General features: G+C 42.7%; 3 protein-coding genes across 15 annotated transcripts in view; 2 read left to right on the top strand and 1 right to left on the bottom strand.

The window, feature by feature from the left end:
• Positions 1 to 4,750, top strand: part of LOC110520523 (guanine nucleotide exchange factor DBS) — a 103,819-nt gene extending 99,069 nt beyond the window's left edge. For 3 of the 6 annotated variants that reach the window (XM_036975080.1, XM_036975082.1, XM_036975081.1), the window contains exons 28-33: positions 10 to 69; positions 375 to 449; positions 1,277 to 1,386; positions 1,515 to 1,627; positions 1,771 to 1,874; positions 2,160 to 4,750. In XM_036975080.1, the coding sequence (XP_036830975.1) occupies positions 10 to 69; positions 375 to 449; positions 1,277 to 1,386; positions 1,515 to 1,627; positions 1,771 to 1,874; positions 2,160 to 2,239 (542 nt within the window). In that variant the 3' untranslated portion in view covers positions 2,240 to 4,750. The remainder of the gene's footprint in view (positions 1 to 9; positions 70 to 374; positions 450 to 1,276; positions 1,387 to 1,514; positions 1,628 to 1,770; positions 1,875 to 2,159) is intronic. The other 3 variants (XM_036975084.1, XM_036975083.1, XM_036975085.1) reach the window with 2 other exon arrangements.
• A 2,313-nt stretch (positions 4,751 to 7,063) lies between these two features.
• Positions 7,064 to 11,900, bottom strand: LOC110520528. The gene is made up of 3 exons (XM_036975079.1): positions 11,651 to 11,900; positions 8,034 to 8,167; positions 7,064 to 7,506 (listed from the first exon to the last, which is right to left on the bottom strand). The coding sequence occupies exons 1-3, from the start codon at positions 11,709 to 11,711 to the stop codon at positions 7,354 to 7,356; spliced, it is 348 nt and encodes a 115-aa protein (XP_036830974.1). The 5' UTR covers positions 11,712 to 11,900; the 3' UTR covers positions 7,064 to 7,353.
• On the top strand, positions 9,656 to 18,091 carry LOC110520527. 8 transcript variants are annotated; one of them, XR_005051371.1, is made up of 9 exons: positions 9,657 to 10,428; positions 13,902 to 14,005; positions 14,415 to 14,452; positions 14,583 to 14,647; positions 14,883 to 14,949; positions 15,118 to 15,315; positions 16,530 to 16,601; positions 17,332 to 17,617; positions 17,652 to 18,091. XR_005051371.1 is itself a non-coding variant. In XM_021597912.2 (8 exons), exons 1-8 carry the CDS (start codon positions 10,180 to 10,182, stop codon positions 17,430 to 17,432), a joined length of 894 nt encoding a protein of 297 aa, XP_021453587.2. In that variant the 5' UTR covers positions 9,656 to 10,179; the 3' UTR covers positions 17,433 to 18,091. The 8 variants fall into 8 exon arrangements, 7 of the variants coding, with proteins under 7 accessions (XP_021453587.2, XP_021453591.2, XP_021453593.1 ...); XM_021597912.2 differs by having other exon boundaries at positions 9,656 to 10,428; positions 17,332 to 18,091; XM_021597916.2 differs by lacking the exon at positions 9,657 to 10,428 and adding an exon at positions 10,448 to 11,107 and having other exon boundaries at positions 17,332 to 18,091.
• The last annotated feature ends 75 nt before the right edge of the window (positions 18,092 to 18,166 follow it).

Raw genomic sequence — 18,166 nt, 5'->3', positions numbered from 1 at the left:
CTTCCACAGACCTCTCACCTCCTGACAAAAAAAGCGTAACTTTACCCAGGATGCCTCTCTCTCTGCCAGGTACAGATTAGCGTCTAGAGAGGTAACTTCGGCCCATAGCTTTAGCCGACCAATTAGAGCTATACTGTAGCTGATAGTAAATTGAGCGCTTCAGACCCTGTATCTCTGTTTTTCACCCCTGTGGTGTGTGCTACTACTGACAGAGTAGACATACTTCCTGTAACTTCCACTTTAAAGATGTGCTACTACTGACAGAGTAGACATACTTCCTGTAACTTCCACTTTAAAGATGTGCTACTACTGATTTCTACTTCCTGATAGTGTCTAGCTGCTCCTCTTCACTCTCTTCTCTTCTATTCGGCTAGGATCTCCCACAAGCCCTGGCCATAAAACCAAACGTCATGAGATAAAGAGTGATCCCACTCCGTTCGGCTTCAAAGGTACACCATCCCATAATAACTCTATTCCCTGACTCTGTGGTCGACCACGGTCACTGTATTTCATCCTTTCCACCGTGGTTGGTCAGGGTGATTTTTTTTACACACAGCAGTTTCTCCCCTCAGACAAAGAGAACATGGTTCATCAGGGAATGTATGAAACATTGTGTTGACTGACAGGCAACAGTGGTCGTAGTTACCACGCTCGGTCATTTACAGTGGTTGAACACGTTCGCTGCGGTCTATCCCTTTGACTGTGTTTCATTGCGGTCGTGTGTATCTATCTCTCTCTCAGACCCAGGCCCTTACGCTCACCTCCACCTGGGCCGAGTCAGGTGGCTCAGCACCTCGAGTCTCTTACAGACCAAGAGGAGAGGTAACCCGTACAGCACTCGACTGGACTGGTTTAGACTATTGAAATGTGGAATGATCACAAAATGGCTGCCGAATTTCCTTGAGAGGTTTGCCCCTCGTCTCTCTCACTCCCTACACACTGTGTTCCCAGGCCTGAGTGTGTGTATGCACATGCAATACATTTATCAAGAAACGGGCACGTTCCTGGTTGCTTAGTGGTGTTGCGGTTCTGAATGGTCCAGCACGATTACTGTAGGCTCACTGATGGCTTTGTGGTTGAGTTCCACTGGACTTGGTCCTGTTCTCTCTGATTGCAGTCCACCCCGTCACTGACTGTATCTGGTCAAGCAGAAGTTGCTGCAGTGCCTGCTCTCACTCTCTGTGTGTGTGTGTGTGTGTGTGTGTGTGTGTGTGTGTGTGTCTCGCTCTCTCTTCACACCATACTCTGATGTCCCCTCTCTCCCTTCCTCCTCTAGGATGGACCAAGGGCTCTCTCTCATTGGACGCCAATGAGGAGAATGATGGGTACTCTAGCACTGAAGAGCCCCTAACCTCCGACCCTGAGGACGAGGGGGGAAAGAAACTGGTGAGTGTGTATCTGTGTGATGATTGTCATCCACTCCAAGCTGTTTTGTAGTGCCACGTACAAACCGCTTTAAAAGAATAGTTTACAATCGTACATACAATGTAACACCCTATCTTGACGGTGTGCAGTGTGCAGGGAAGTACACAGTGGTGTCTGACTATGAGAAGTGCAGCACCCAGGATCTGTCAGTCAAGAGTGGTGAAACAGTTCAACTGATCAAGGAGGGAGAAGATGGCCAGTGGTGAGGATATTACCTCGACACTGGGTTTCACACTATCACACTAGTCTATTCCAACAGGGTAATATTCATTAGGACACATCATAGTAGGTAGCAAAGGTAGCTAAGTGCTGATTGGGCGGACGGGGTTGTGTGTGTTTCTGTAGGTTTGTGAAGAATCTGAAGACTAAGCAGGAGGGCTGGGTGGCTGCTGCCAACCTTTACACCCTGATTGGAGAGTCCACGTCCTGCCAGTCTCTCACCAGCTCAGGTACAACCTCCTCTCCATCTAGGTACAATTATGTGTGTATGTGTGTGTGTGTGTGTGTGTGTGTGTGTGTGTGTGTGTGTGTGTGTGTGTGTGTGTGTGTGTATCTCTCCTACGCCATCTCCTCTAACCTCTCTGTGTGTGTGTACCTGTGTGTGAGCAGCTCTCCTAAACCATCTCCTCTAACCTCTCTGTGTGTGTGTACCTGTGTGTGTGTGAGCATCTCTCCTAAACCATCTCCTCTAACCTCTCTCTCCCTGTGTGTGTATATGTGTATATATATTACAGAGGGCAGTGGCTCAGGGAACCTCAGCACTTCATCCAGCTGCTGTGAGACCAACACCAGCTCCTCTGACATCAAGCCCTGAACCCTTCCCTGGCCACATCAGGCCGCCCCTGGTCTCCGGAGCCGAACGCTACAGCACCAGATGGTGGCTCCCCCAACAAAGCAGTACTTTCTCCCCCACCCAAAACCCAACTTTGCCTCTCCTTACCCAGAGGCAAGCCCCTGGATTAGGATGCTGGTCAGCCACTTCAAGAAAATGCCAACTAATGCCAATGTTCCAGTGACCAGTCTATAGATAGTAGTGTCATTGATTAGAGAATGGATCTGGTGCCCTGGTGTAATTGTAGAGACACAGTGCAGTGTTTGTAGAAAGAAGCTACATTCATCCATCTATCCACCCATCCACGGGATGAGCAAGTGGAGTATGAGGTCTAGGATTGATAGAGAGTGAACTGTTCCTAGATCTGACCGTCAGGTGTGCAAGCAGACCTGGGGCAGGCTAATATCAATGGCACTACGGCAGACAAAATGCTATGGACAAGCTGGAACCTGGCATAACCAATAGAATTTGAATAGCATTCTATGAATCTGATCAGGTGTCAGTGATGACATGGATCGTGCTGACCGTCTTGTTGTACTGTAGGCCTGTGTCACTGTTATAATTCTGTTGGTCCACATCATGGTACCTTTGACTGTCTAGAAATAGACAAGAGTCTTCATATTTTTCAAATAGAAAGTTAATGTAAATAAAAAAAGATTATAAATGCAATGAATGTAAAGTATACCTTGTTTAGCTTTTCAGATTGTTGCTCGATGAGTGTTACCAGTCACCTCAAACATGTGACCATGGAAGTAACCAGTATGACCTATGGTAGGCCTATGACTATCTTATTGCCTGTTGGACAGTGAGGGGTAACTGTGTATTTGAAAGCTGAGGGATGTGAATGACTAGTTATGTACTTTGATAAAGATGTTATTCTACATATTTATATCTCTGTAATGTAATCTCTCTCTACTCTTTCTATCTTGCTTGGCCTTCCACCCCCTTGTCCTCTTAATTAGCTTACCCTGTCCTACAACATTAGTTTTGTATGACTCAGACCACAGGAGGCTGCTGAGGGGAGGACTACTCATAAAAAGGCCTGGAATGTAATGAATGGAATAGTATCAAATGCATGGAAACCATTTATTCAGTTCCAGCCATTACTTTGAAACTTGTCCTCCCCAATTAAGGTGCCTCCAACCTCCTGTGATTCCGACAGAGCAGTCACAGTATTCACTGTTGGTTGTCCTCGTCAAATAACTTTATGAGATCCCTTTTTCATCCACTCCACCGGCTGTCCAGTCACATGTATTAAACATGACTTGGGATATAGGCTGTCCAGTCACATGTGTTAAACATGACTTGGGATATAGGCTGTCCAGTCACATGTGTTAAACATGACTTGGGATATAGGCTGTCCAGTCACATGTATTAAACATGACTTGGGATATAGGCTGTCCAGTCACATGTATTAAACATGACTTGGGATACAGGCTGTCCAGTCACATGTGTTAAACATGACTTGGGATATAGGCTGTCCAGTCACATGTATTAAATATGACTTGGGATATAGGCTGTCCAGTCACATGTTAAACATGACTTGGGATATAGGCTGTCCAGTCACATGGGTTAAACATGACTTGGGATATAGGCTGTCCAGTCACGTGTTAAACATGACTTGGGATATAGGCTGTCCAGTCACGTGTTAAACATGACTTGGGATATAGGCTGTCCAGTCACATGTGTTAAACATGACTTGGGATATAGGCTGTCCAGTCACATGTATTAAACATGACTTGGGATATAGGCTGTCCAGTCACATGTGTTAAACATGACTTGGGATATAGGCTGTCCAGTCACGTGTGTTAAACATGACTTGGGATATAGGCTGTCCAGTCACATGTGTTAAACATGACTTGGGATATAGGCTGTCCAGTCACATGTGTTAAACATGACTTGGGATATAGGCTGTCCAGTCACATGTGTTAAACATGACTTGGGATATAGGCTGTCCAGTCACATGTGTTAAACATGACTTGGGATATAGGCTGTCCAGTCACATGTGTTAAACATGACTTGGGATATAGGCTGTCCAGTCACATGTGTTAAACATGACTTGGGATATAGGCTGTCCAGTCACATGTGTTAAACATGACTTGGGATATAGGCTGTCCAGTCACATGTGTTAAACATGACTTGGGATATAGGCTGTCCAGTCACATGTGTTAAACATGACTTGAAATATAGGCTGTCCAGTCACATGTGTTAAACATGACTTGGGATATAGGCTGTCCAGTCACATGTTAAACATGACTTTGGATGTATGCTAGTCATTTTACAGGCATTTCTCCATGTGTACTGTGAACTTTGCTCCTTTTGTTAATAACTCAGTATCCAGTATATAGTCTTAAATTATTTATTGCTTTACAATCATTTATAAAGATATTGTTTATTACCTCACTATTTTCTTTAAGAAATCAGAAATTCTGTCAGCATTGTCTGTTTTTTTGTATTAAAAAGGACTTTGTGTCAACTAATGACGACCCTAAACCCTGCCTATTCCTACAATTTCTCCTAAATCATCCTATTTCCCAAGCAAAAATAGCCTTTGCATGACCAAAACATCCCCCATAATATTTTTACACCATTAATGCTCAGAATTGAAGAAATTGTACATTCTCTCATCTCTAACTATCGGGAAGCCTGAAAGAACAGGCTGAGTGGGAGGAGAGCTTATATTCATGAGCTCGCCTTGAATGAGAGCTCTTTGAAAACGCCCTTGTGGTCGTCGCCTGGTAACAAGGTAAACAATCCTTACCTAAATTGTAATTCACAACCCATTTTCTCTGCAAAATGCTCTCATGGCCAAGAGAACTGGCTCGTGTTCTTGACATATGTCACATTTACATATCATTCTTGGTGTACAGATGCACTGTGTTTATGCATATATTAGTCCAATAACAAAGTTGTGTGTTTCCAAAATAGAATACAGCATTCCTTTTCTCCATATGAAGTTTAGTCAGACTATTGTTTTGTAACTAATTACAGAATACATTTCTTTACAATAATTAGTAAAGCCCGAGACACCTTAGAAGCGTAGACATAAAGGTATGTATATGAAAACAGCATATAAGTGTACTGGACAATTTATTGGTGCCTCTTCATTAGCATTATAAATAACAATATATTCGGAATTGTATGTATTGATCAGACATTTATTTGATCATTTACAAATTAGGCCAGCACAACCGAAATATTGATCAACATAAATGATGATGAGACATCATTTGACATTTAAGGAATACAGTGCCTTGCGAAAGTATTCGGCCCCCTTGAACTTTGCGACCTTTTGCCACATTTCAGGCTTCAAACATAAAGATATAAAACTGTATTTTTTTGTGAAGAATCAACAACAAGTGGGACACAATCATGAAGTGGAACGACATTTATTGGATATTTCTAACTTTTTTAACAAATCAAAAACTGAAAAATTGGGCGTGCAAAATTATTCAGCCCCTTTACTTTCAGTGCAGCAAACTCTCTCCAGAAGTTCAGTGAGGATCTCTGAATGATCCAATGTTGACCTAAATGACTAATGATGATAAATACAATCCACCTGTGTGTAATCAAGTCTCCGTATAAATGCACTGAATTGTGATAGTCTCAGAGGTCCGTCAAAAGCGCAGAGAGCATCATGAAGAACAAGGAACACACCAGGCAGGTCCGAGATACTGTTGTGAAGAAGTTTAAAGCCGGATTTGGATACGAAAATATTTCCCAAGCTTTAAACATCCCAAGGAGCACTGTGCAAGCGATAATATTGAAATGGAAGGAGTATCAGACCACTGCAAATCTACCAAGACCTGGCCGTCCCTCTAAACTTTCAGCTCATACAAGGAGAAGACTGATCAGAGGTGCAGCCAAGAGGCCCATGATCACTCTGGATGAACTGCAGAGATCTACAGCTGAGGTGGGAAACTCTGTCCATAGGACAACAATCAGTCGTATATTGCACAAATCTGGCCTTTATGGAAGAGTGGCAAGAAGAAAGCCATTTCTTAAAGATATCCATAAAAAGTGTAATTTAAAGTTTGCCACAAGCCACCTGGGAGACACACCAAACATGTGGAAGAAGGTGCTCTGGTCAGATGAAACCAAAATTGAACCTTTTGGCAACAATGCAAAACGTTATGTTTGGCGTAAAAGCAACACAGCTCATCACCCTGAACACACCATCCCCACTGTCAAACATGGTGGTGGCAGCATCATGGTTTGGGCCTGCTTTTCTTCAGCAGGGACAGGGAAGATGGTTAAAATTGATGGGAAGATGGATGGAGCCAAATACAGGACCATTCTGGAAGATAACCTGATGGAGTCTGCAAAAGACCTGAGACTGGGACGGAGATTTGTCTTCCAACAAGACAATGATCCAAAACATAAAGCAAAATCTACAATGGAATGGTTCAAAAATAAACATATCCAGGTGTTAGAATGGCCAAGTCAAAGTCCAGACCTGAATCCAATCGAGAATCTGTGGAAAGAACTGAAAACTGCTGTTCACAAATGCTCTCCATCCAACCTCACTGAGCTCGAGCTGTTTTGCAAGGAGGAATGGGAAAAAATGTCAGTCTCTCGATGTGCAAAACTGATAGAGACATACCCCAAGCGACTTACAGCTGTAATCGCAGCAAAAGGTGGCGCTACAAAGTATTAACTTAAGGGGGCTGAATAATTTTGCACGCCCAATTTTTCCGTTTTTGGAATGTTAAAAAAGTTTGAAATATCCAATAAATGTCGTTCCACTTCATGATTGTGTCCCACTTGTTGTTGATTCTTCACAAAAAAATACAGTTTTATATCTTTATGTTTGAAGCCTGAAATGTGGCAAAAGGTCGCAAAGTTCAAGGGGGCCGAATACTTTCGCAAGGCACTGTATATGGGCACCCGGCCACCCAACAGTGTGCAGGACCCTTTGACTCATACAATTTGTAACACTGCTCTCCTGTCCGAATGCTTGAAGAAACAATACAAAGCAACAAAGTGTGATGTCATCACGTAAACGTGATTTACTTTGACTTTAGAAAACTCAACCACCTACAGAGATTGATGGGGACCAGCATACCCCACTTCAATCAAGCAGGCTTCAGTCACCCTCAAGATTGACGTGGGAGACAAATAGCTATGCCCGCCTCCTTGTCAGGCCTCTCACACTGGGCCAACAGGGGTCCTGGGATGCATAGGTCAGACCTCTCACACTGGGCCGACAGGGGTCCTGGGATGCATAGGTCAGACCTCTCACACTGGGCAGACACTGATCATTTATGAACATTTGAACATCTTGGCCATGTTCTGTTATAATCTCCACCCGGCACAGCCAGAAGAGGACTGGCCATCCCACATATGCTCTCTCTAATTCTCTCTTTCTTTCTCTCTCTCGGAGGACCTGAGCCCTAGGACCATGCCCCAGGAATACCTGACATGATGACTCCTTGCTGTCCCCAGTCCACCTGACTGTGCTGCTGCTCCAGTTTCAACTATTCTGCCTTATTATTATTCGACCATGCTGGTCATTTATGAACATTTGAACATCTTGACCATGTTTTGTTATAATCTCCACCCGGCACAGCCAGAAGAGGACTGGCCACCCCACATAGCCTGGTTCCTCTCTAGGTTTCTTCCTAGGTTTTGGCCTTTCTAGGGAGTTTTTCCTAGCCACCGTGCTTCTTCACCTGCATTGCTTGCTGTTTGGGGTTTTAGGCTGGGTTTCTGTACAGCACTTTGAGATATCAGCTGATGTACGAAGGGCTATATAAAATAAATTTGATTGATTGATTGACAGGGGTCCTGGGATGCATAGGTCAGGCCTCTCACACTGGGCTGACAGGGGTCCTGGGATGCACAGCTTCCACATATGCGGTGGTCGATCAAGGATGACCTTGAGGTGATCCAGGAGCCCATCTCTGTAGCCTGTAATATTTTGTTAAAAAGGGAAATGTTTGTTAAATGGATAGTGAATTGTATTTATTTACTGTTCTGAGTTATGACAGCATCAATTCATTGATGTAGTGTTCTACAATGTGTTTTTGAAGTACCCGGTCTTGTTGTACTGTAGGCCTGTGTCAATGTTACAATTCTGTCACCCCCAAGATTCATGGTTCCTTTGATTGTCTAGAAATAGACAAGACTCTTTATTTATTTGAATAGAAAGTTATTGTAAATAAAAAGATTATGAATGCAAGAAATGTAAAGTATACCTTGTTTAGCTTTTCATATTGTTGCTCTATGAGTGTTACCAGTCACCTCAAACATGTGACCATGGAAGTAACCAGTATGACCTATGGTAGGCCTATGACTATCTTATTGCCTGTTGGACAGTGAGGGGTAACTGTGTATTTGAAAGCTGCCTGTTGGACAGTGAGGAGTTACTGTGTATTTGAAAGCTGCCTGTTGGACAGTGAGGAGTTACTGTGTATTTGAAAGCTGCCTGTTGGACAGTGAGGAGTTACTGTGTATTTGAAAGCTACCTGTTGGACAGTGAGGAGTTACTGTGTATTTGAAAGCTGCCTGTTGGACAGTGAGGAGTTACTGTGTATTTGAAAGCTGCCTGTTGGACAGTGAGGAGTTACTGTGTATTAGAAAGCTGCCTGTTGGACAGTGAGGTTTTCAGGGGAAAGGTAAATTGGGTTAGGTTGAATTAGCTGTATCCCTGAAAACATTTGGTTGATGGCAGGGTGACTATAGGTTAATTGGGCAATAAAAAGTTGATGTGACTAAAATTAACTTCATTGGCTGAATCCCTCCTGGTGATCAAGAGGGATCAGCCTGTTGTGAAGAAGAAAATTGACTACTTCAAATGGATATAGTGTCTGACAGTATTGAGGCTATATTGGCACAGATACAAAGATGACTCCTCTCGCTCTACGGGCTTTCTCCTAATGCAAATGTGCAGCCAATTAGCAGTGTTCACTTTAGATATAATGCCAGCAGCCACTTGTTGATTGACAGCTCTAATGCAGTTCCACCTCCAACATAACCACTATGTGGATATCGGCTAAAGCAGATATGATTGAATAGAGCATTAAGGGCTGGATTAAAATCTTATCGCCCAAGTATCGAAACACCTGCGTTAACATTTAAAGGTAGTTTCCGATTGAGCCTACATATGTTGTGTTTACCCGTGAATGCCGTCTCCGTGACAATGGGAACATTGCTATTAATTTTCAATCATGCGGATCTTCGGCGCTACAGGTTGAATAGAGCCCTTGCTCTCAAACTCTAGGCGGCGTTCTGCCTTTTCCCGATTTACGTTTACTATGTTACGTCTAGTCTGAGACCATTGTCTTGTCTCCCTTGTAATACAGCTTTCGAAACATATGGCCCTTATAGCGAGAAAGAATACTTAAAATAAAAAAAGTACACTTAGTGTAGCAGATTTGAATAGATCCATCCAACGAAACTGCACTTCCAGAGTAGGCGTTCGGGGGGCACGCTAGACAGCTAATTAGCACCGTTCTCCGTTAAAGTGCTGTAACATGGCGATATGCCCGTGGGGGGACACTACCCTATACATTTGTATCAATTCAACTTTTTGTTTTCTAGCTGATAAAGATAATGTCCTTATGCTTCCAAAACTGTACCACATGTGATGCGTGTTAATGTTCAGACCAGGCATCTGGGCTCTTAAAACTCCCCCTACAAAATAAGCCTTTGTCCAATGACTAGTGTAATATAATGCAACTGAGAGTCAAGGGCTAATAGAGCTCTAGATCAACCAAAAAGTGCTCAAATTAATACTGTAAAGTGTGTGTATTGAATCTTATCGGGTTTTGTATTGCTTGTAAATGTAATTCTAGAATGCGTATAGAAGCCTACAGCTAAACTATTATTCGCTACGGTAGTTTACATCACATGCAGCGCGCAGACACAGTGAAAACAACCCACAGGATAACCCTACCCGCACAGCCAGAGAAGACCGAAAAATGGAAAGCAAAAAACATACCACAGAAAACCAGAATTTGACCCAAAAGATAAAAAATAGGGAGCTCAGAATCGTGAAAAACAGGGCACGAGTTAAATCAAATGTATGGGATCATTTTGGAGTAATCGTTAACGCTGACAAACAACATGTGGATGGATTCGCAGCATGCAAAAAGTGCAAGCGGGTGTTAGCCTATGACAGCCATAGAACAGGCACTTCCAGCTTGAAAAAACACATTGAGAAATGCACGGTAAGACGTCTATTGATTGCACAGTAGCAAATTGTAGTGCAAAACGTGGAGCTTAAAATGCGCAGCAGGAAGGACAAAGGTGGTTAGCTCGGGTTGTGGCCGTCGGTTCAATTCCACATGGTTCGGGTTGGGGTAGCAGTCTTTCCTAATGGCGGTTTGCAGTCGGGTCCGATAGATCAGTTTGTGCGGTTATGATTTTTATTTTATTTTGGGGGGCTCAAATTTGACTCGTTTATGTGCGTGTGAGAATTAAAATAAAATGCGTGCTATTGTCAAGCAGAATGCTTGATTGATTATTTTCAAAATGTTGCTTTTGTATGTCTCGGCTATGTGGAGTGGTGAAAACGTTTACCTTTAATCCCAGACATGCGCAATGAAATGTCGCAGATCCAGACTGCAGTTGAGATAGCTCAAACTATCCTTCCATTACACTAAGAACCAGCAGTTGTGAGATATGGAATGTAGAAGCAGTGACCGTAAAAAATATAGAAGTCACACGTGGAGATATTTCAATTAAATATCTTCCGAAAGTGTGACATGCAAGCTGTGTGTGGCTGTTTTGAAGCGGACGAGCGGTAGCACAACATCAACGTTGAGCCATTTAGAAAGGATCCATCTGTCGCTAAAACATATCAACACGCAGCGAGAGCTGATGGCGACCGTTCGAGGTAAGAGTCCTGTAAGTGTTTTAATTCTTAGGCAAACTCATAAAATAAGTGTGATATCTGGACTGGTCAAAGACAAGTTTCTCTTCTAGCTCCGCATGTAGGCCTACCGTAATTATTCAGAGGTTGCCATAAATTCAGAATGCGTCATTAGTTTTGATCCCAAGTGCAGTTAATACGGTAAATATGCGACGTTTGGTCATTCGAGAGGAAGAAGCGTAGTGAAAGGGATTACGCCGCACAAAATGTGTCCACGAAAATAAAACCACAAGTGGGATTTTTGTATGGAGGTCAGTGAGTGTCGATTTTAGTCAACGAAAGTTGTTTGCTACTTGAGGCGTATTTGATCGAAACGAAGTTTAGTAATGGTTAGGTTGTTACGAATGCACTGATAAGTGGACGCACGTGGCAATTTGGAGAGAAACTATCGGAGTTGCCCTCTCATTTGCTAGAATGGTACCACCTGATCTTGCCTGTATATTTGAGGATATGTATTTCCATTGTTAGTGGTCACTCGACTATCTTGTCGAAATAACAGAAAATCTTTGGTCACTCACACGAGAGGAAGCGAGAGGGTTCATTCCCGTCAAAATCTGTCCGCTCATTTGTTCTCTTCATTCACAATGTCTACACCAAGTTCACCCAGCTTTGGTTCAGCTGTGTGGCACAGCTTCGACAGAATAGAAGCGGCACTGGCAAAATGTAAACACTGCGACCGGAATATCAGATGTAAAGGAGGTAGCACCAGTGGCATGAAAAGGCATTTAGAGTCTCGGCATCAGGTAAACTGGACCTCCGAAAAGGACTAACGTTACCAGAACAAATTTGAGACCTCCGTCTTTTCTGACGCTGTGCTGGTAACCAGACAAAAGCAATGGAGCTATAGATATTGGAGCGCCCAAGATATCGCAGGTATAAAAGAGTCGGCACTAAATAGCTATACATTTTCTGATGTTAAGAGCTATATTTGAGACGACCAATGAAGTTCTTGGAGTTATATTATATTAATTCATGACTAATCTATCGATTCAATAATCATGCGCACATTTCCGTTACATGGATTTGCGGATATCCGCTTGTAATGCCAGCCGGGAAAAGTATATATTTTGCTATCTAACCGGTTATTCTTATCGATTTGACCTTCGGTTAAAATCGCACTCTAAATAGTGTTTTTTAACTTGCTAATTTGGCTAGTGCAGCAGAGATCTAAAGGAAAGGTTTTGACTAGATAAAAGCTGTCACAACATAAAACGGAAGCGATGTGACGTGCTCAAAGTAGCACATCTTAGAAGTATTTCACCAGAAAAGGCCAATATTGATATGTGTATATATCGGCTTTGCAAAGCAATACTCCGATACAACAACGGCAGCATGTTAAACCACATCAAATACAAGCACCCAGCCACCGTAACAGAAGCTTTGGGTCGCAAATCAAAAACGACCGTCGGGGTAAATTATCAAGTTATTATTATCATCATCCACCATGTTAGTTTGTCCATTGGATATTAGTACATGTTATTAGCGTACCGGTAAAACTGAAATGAAACGCTGTCTCAAATAACCGCCTAACTGTCCCTTTTAATAGTCGCCATACCCTAGTTCAACCATTTAAAATAGGCTACTCTAATCAGTCCAATCCCGATTTAAAAGGCAAATACAGTTTAGCGGTATTGTTAGGTGACTTTAGGACCATGTGGACGCCTAGAAACATGAGGCAAGGCTGTTTGTACAGCTAGATGGGTTAGTTGACTACATCACCAACAATGGGCAGAAGTCCTTATTTTGTGTTTCTGGATGGCCAGATTGCTAGCATCAATGAACTCTGTGTGGGGAATCATAGCTTGCTCATTTCTGCCAGTTTTATCTCGTTCTTGATACCATAATATTGCAACATTTTGCTAGCTACGTAACCATCGCTCCCGTGTGTCACAGTAGTCTAAGGCACTACATCTCGATGCTAGAGAGGTCACTACACACCCTGGTTCGATTGGGAGTCCCATGGGGCGGTGCACAATTGGCCCAGGGTCATCTGGGTTAGAGTTTGGCCAGGGTAGGCTGTCATTGTAAATAAGAATATGTTTTTAACTGACTTTCCTAGTTAAATAAGTAAAGCCAACAACTAACAATGTATATGAGACAAGTGCTCATTGTGCAAGTGTATTTGTTTTCAATAAACATTGGAGACAAAATAAAGTTCACATGTTTTCGACAATTTCTGGTTGTACAACGTGTACAATTTTAAAACAAAAAAACAGCTCAATCACTTGTTTTGGTATACATCTGGTGGGCGACGATATACTGAACAAAAATATAAACACCTCGTGCAACGATTTTACTGAGTTACAGTTCATATAAGTAACTGTTTTTTAGGCCCTAATCTATGGATTTCACATGGCTATGCAGGTGTGGCGTTGTGACAAAACTGCACATGTTAGTGGCCTTTCATTGTCCCCACCTGTGTAATGATCATGCTGTTTAAATCAGCTTCTTGATATGCCACATCTGTATGGTAGATGGACTATCTTGATAAAGTAGAAATGCTTACTAACAGATGTAAACAAATTTGTGCACAAAAATTGAGAGAAATAAGCTTTTTGTGCATAAGGAAAAATAGATTTAAAAAAAAATTGGCTCATGAAACATGGCAGCATCACTTTACATGTTGCATTTTATATTTGTGTTCAGCGCGTTGTGCTCGCTAGTGCTTTCTGCTGCATAAATTCACATGGTTAATAGTCAATCTGATTTGGAACATGACATACCATCATGTGTTTTGTTAATGGTTATGTGGTATGAATGATTTTTCAGTCGTTGAAGTACAGCAAAAGAGAAGCTGCAATAAAGGAAAAGACGCTGTCCAAGAAGAGCACACATGAGGATGAGGAGCCACACCCTAAAAGAGGGATGTCAAAGTGGGTACTTTAATTGACTTTTAGCAGGTTGGTGTCATTGAGATGAAACATCTATTTTGCAAGAGACCCGGCCAAAATGGCAGCACACAAAACATGTACAGCAAAGCGCAAAGCACTGCAGTTTAATAATGTCAGTTTACTCATTGGTTTTGGTAGGAGGGGTTCAACTAGGAGTCAACACATTGACAGCGCCACAATTCAGTGTATCATGTTTATTGGAAGTTTAAACAATGGTAACACGTTTGTGTAGGCCTACTGTATTAGATTATCAGAGACCATAATCAAATCTGACAGACTAGTTATATATTTAGTTTGATTTGTTTTTTTTTTAATGGCCAAGCCTTTGCCAGACTGTACATTGTGTTCTAATGGTTTAACTTTGTATTTCTGTGTTCTTAACATCCCCCAGGCAAGAACCCAATACTTTAGAGGTAGCTTTGACAGAAGGTTGGTTTCTGTTGTTGTATTAAGTTTCAATCCAATATGTCCTGTGTAGTCATATGTGGACTTTCAGATTGTCTCATAAGAAGAATATTGTGGATTATGTCTCTCATATACTGATTATTTTATGCTGTAGGTGGAGCTCCCGAGCAGTTTGAGTTTCAGTATGGACTTGAGGGACCAGCATTTGAGAATGGGGAGGTGAGTTGGGAAAGCGTTGCTCAAATGAGTAAGTTTTCTTTTACTCTTGTAGTTAGCTGCAGTTAGCCTGGGTGCCAGTCCATTTCTGTTATCATTCAACTTCTTGTCACTCTATAAATGATGCTTGGCATGACAGAGTGGCATGATGGCACAAACAGATCTGGGACCAGGCTAAGCTCCAGCACCTTTGCTCCTCATTTCTTCTACTCAAACCTCTTCCTTTCTGTCTGGGCAGTCCTCCAAGAGCCATCTGTCCATCATCAAAGTAGAACAACTGGACTCCCTCCTCCCAGACCAAACAGGTGTGTGTGGGGAGTTGGGACTACAGTGAATGTATGCACTAAACTAAACAGTGAAGCAAGTGAAAATAATTTGCGGTAGCATTTGGACTGATTGATTTACCTACATATTTATATATCCAATGAACACCCAACAGGAGTTGACTCTTCCCCTTTCTGTTCCATCCCCAGACTCCAGCTGTGGTTCAGGGTCACCTGGGGATTCGGGGCCTCCTGGCTCATCTGGTTCTGGGTCCAATACTAGTCTGGCTTCACATTTTTTCAAGAAGTGCCACCAGGCAGGCTGCACACAATTCATCTTCTCTGAGTTCGCCTCCCGCCTCAGCATCATCACTGAGAGGATTGCATCCCAGCAGGCCAGCGAGGAAGGTGAGACTGAACACGAGGAATAAAAGGACACTAAATGGAATGATACGGATGACTCCTTATAGATAAAACGGTTTGGTACCGTTGTCGGCTAACTAAACTGGAGCATGCACTTGTCAACTGTAATACTGCTCCTTGTTGGACGTGTGCTTGTAATACATTTTCATGTTAGTGTCAGTATAGGGGTATAATTCTCGCTTGGGGGTGCGAGAGGTCCCGGGTTCAAATCTCGGATGAGCCCCCATTGTTACGTACGTCTCTTGGAGGAGGGAACAACTCCCTGTGGAGTGAAAGAGGTATGTGATTGTAGGTGCGGGTAACGATGACAGAGGCAGAGAATATTACCGTTAACAGGGATTTTTTTTCCCTTAACACGGTAAATATGGGGAAAAGGGGCTGGATGGAACCAAAGCAAAGAAAGTTAGTCCTACCTACCTGTTCTTAACGCCACCTGGCGCGCTAACCAAAATACAGGGGGTGGTCCACACAGGTATTACCTAGTGTGCATAGACAGTGAATATACTACGGGTTATGCATACCCGCAGGCCTCTTGCCTAAACACTCCCTAGGTGCCTTCCCCTTCCCCCCTGGGAACAAAAACAGAATAATTACTCATGTAAAGTGAACAATTTCAATAATCAAAAACACTTAAGTCCTTTTGGCATATGTAACCGATGTGAAATGGATAGCTAGTTAGCGGGGTGCGCTCTAATAGCTTTTCAATCGGTGACGTCACTCGCTCTGAGACCTTGAAGTAGTAGTTCCCCTTGCTCTGCATGGGCAGCGGTTTTTGTGAAGCGATGGGTAACGATGCTTCGTGGGTGTCAGTTGTTGATGTGTGCAGAGGGTACCTGGTTCGAGCCCAGGTAGGGGAGGAGGAAAGGGGCGTTAGCTAAACTGTTACACATACCTCAGAAGTTATGGCTACAAAATACTTTACAACTAATTTACCAGACTAACAACCAACACAGGACATACAAAGAAGCTCTCTCCTAACAAAGGAACACTGGCTTTTCAAGCTGCAGAAGGAGTCGGTAATTGCAGACAGCTGAATCCCCTGACAAGAGGGCAGGGTCAGAGCTCCAATCTGCAATGGGGGCCGGCCAATCAGCTGCTTGGAATTCAGGAAGCCAGCCTGAAACACACACATACAAACCCACAACACAGAAACTGGGCAATGTAACAATATTAACCTAAATAATTTCCTGTGTTCACAGATTTCAACCTCACCCTGAAAGTGCTGGAGGCCTCTGGGATGCTGCCAGAGATCTTTACCAAAAGAGATCAAGGTAAAGTATTTTAACATCCCCAAAATGTTTTGCTTGTCAGCAATCAAGTTTTCAAGATGTGAATCTTTCAAAGGGGATGTTTTCTATATTTTGAAAGTTACATATCTTGAAAAATTGATTGCTGACAAGTAAATCATTTGGGGACTATGTCAACAATGGACTAATGAAACAAATACCAGAAGATAGTTTTTGGGTGGAATTTTCCTTTAAGGACAAAAGACACACACTTTGTGGTGCATGGAATAAAGTCCCCATAAGTTAGCTCCTCATCGGAATTCTGGTTCGGAAGTACAAGTAACCTTGCCTGACACCTGAAGAATATCTTCCCGAGCTAATTCCTAGGTGTAACGGATGTGAAACGGCTAGCTTAGTTAGCGGTGTGTGCTAAATAGCGTTTCAATCGGTGACGTCACCTGCTCTGAGACCTTGAAGTAGTAGTTCCCCTTGCTCTGCAAGGGCCGCGGCTTTTGTGGAGCGATGGGTAACGATGCTTCGTGGGTGACTGTTGTTGATGTGTGCAGTGGGTCCCTAGTTCGCGCCCGGGTATGGGCGAGGGGACGGTCTAAAGTTATACTGTTACATAGGCTTAAGCTCGAAGTCATGTGGCATGCAGGAGACCCTCCGGGCTCGTACCCTGATCGGTCACACCCACTGGCCAGTAGTCAGACAGAGCCCAGAGAACTGCTGTCACCTTGATGCCCTATTTATTTTTTTTTCTCCCATTTTCCAGAAATGGAGAAGAGACTGAGGGAGCTACAGAGAGAGACTGTAGCGGTGAGGACTGCCAGGTCTGCAATGAGAGATGCTTGCGTCATGAGCTTCACCTCATGACGGAGCACCGCTGAATATCAAAGCAGTTTTATAAGGTGTTATAACCAGGGCCTGGGTTTTCTGACAACTTGACTGAACTAGGAAGGTATAGGACCTGGAGTTTTCCCTGGTCCAATCCCCTCGTCAGGAAAAACAGGTCCTCCTTTTAACCAAAATGTAAATATTTCAAACCTTTTGTATTTGACATTTTTCTACCCGTGTTCAAACTTTAACTCTGACATTTTTCTACCCGTGTTCAAACTTGAACTCTGACATTTGACTCTATCTGAACTGACATTTGAATGCAGTTTTTCACCCTGGCCACTAACTTGAGTGGCATGTTATACCTTAAATTGGTAATATAATCTTTTGACAGACATTGGTTCTGAGGTTATTGGTGATGTTTTTATGTTAGTAAGTGATCCTTAGTCTACCCCTCTGTACTGTATGTTATATGCTCACTAACCCTTAACAGACTTACTATATCCTAATATACTGAATGTGCAAATTAGTCTATTTTGTGACGGTTACTATGTCCACTAGTACTATAAGAAATGATTTAGAATACACTAATATAGTATACTTGAGAGTAAAGTTGAGACCTGTGACGTTCTGAGAATGAATTAAACTTATGTAAATGGTTTGTGATTATTTCATATAAAAAAATGTCTTGAACTTGACTTTATTTGATTTTTTTTTTTACAGTAAATGCTTCTGCACATGCTCTACAGTGGAAAGGGAGAAAACAACTAAGT

Source organism: Oncorhynchus mykiss, chromosome 3, assembly GCF_013265735.2.
Source record: "Oncorhynchus mykiss isolate Arlee chromosome 3, USDA_OmykA_1.1, whole genome shotgun sequence".
Lineage (NCBI taxonomy): Eukaryota > Metazoa > Chordata > Actinopteri > Salmoniformes > Salmonidae > Oncorhynchus > Oncorhynchus mykiss.
The sequence above is the reverse complement of the archived record's forward strand: the minus strand, read 5'-3'. Positions and strand labels throughout refer to the sequence as shown.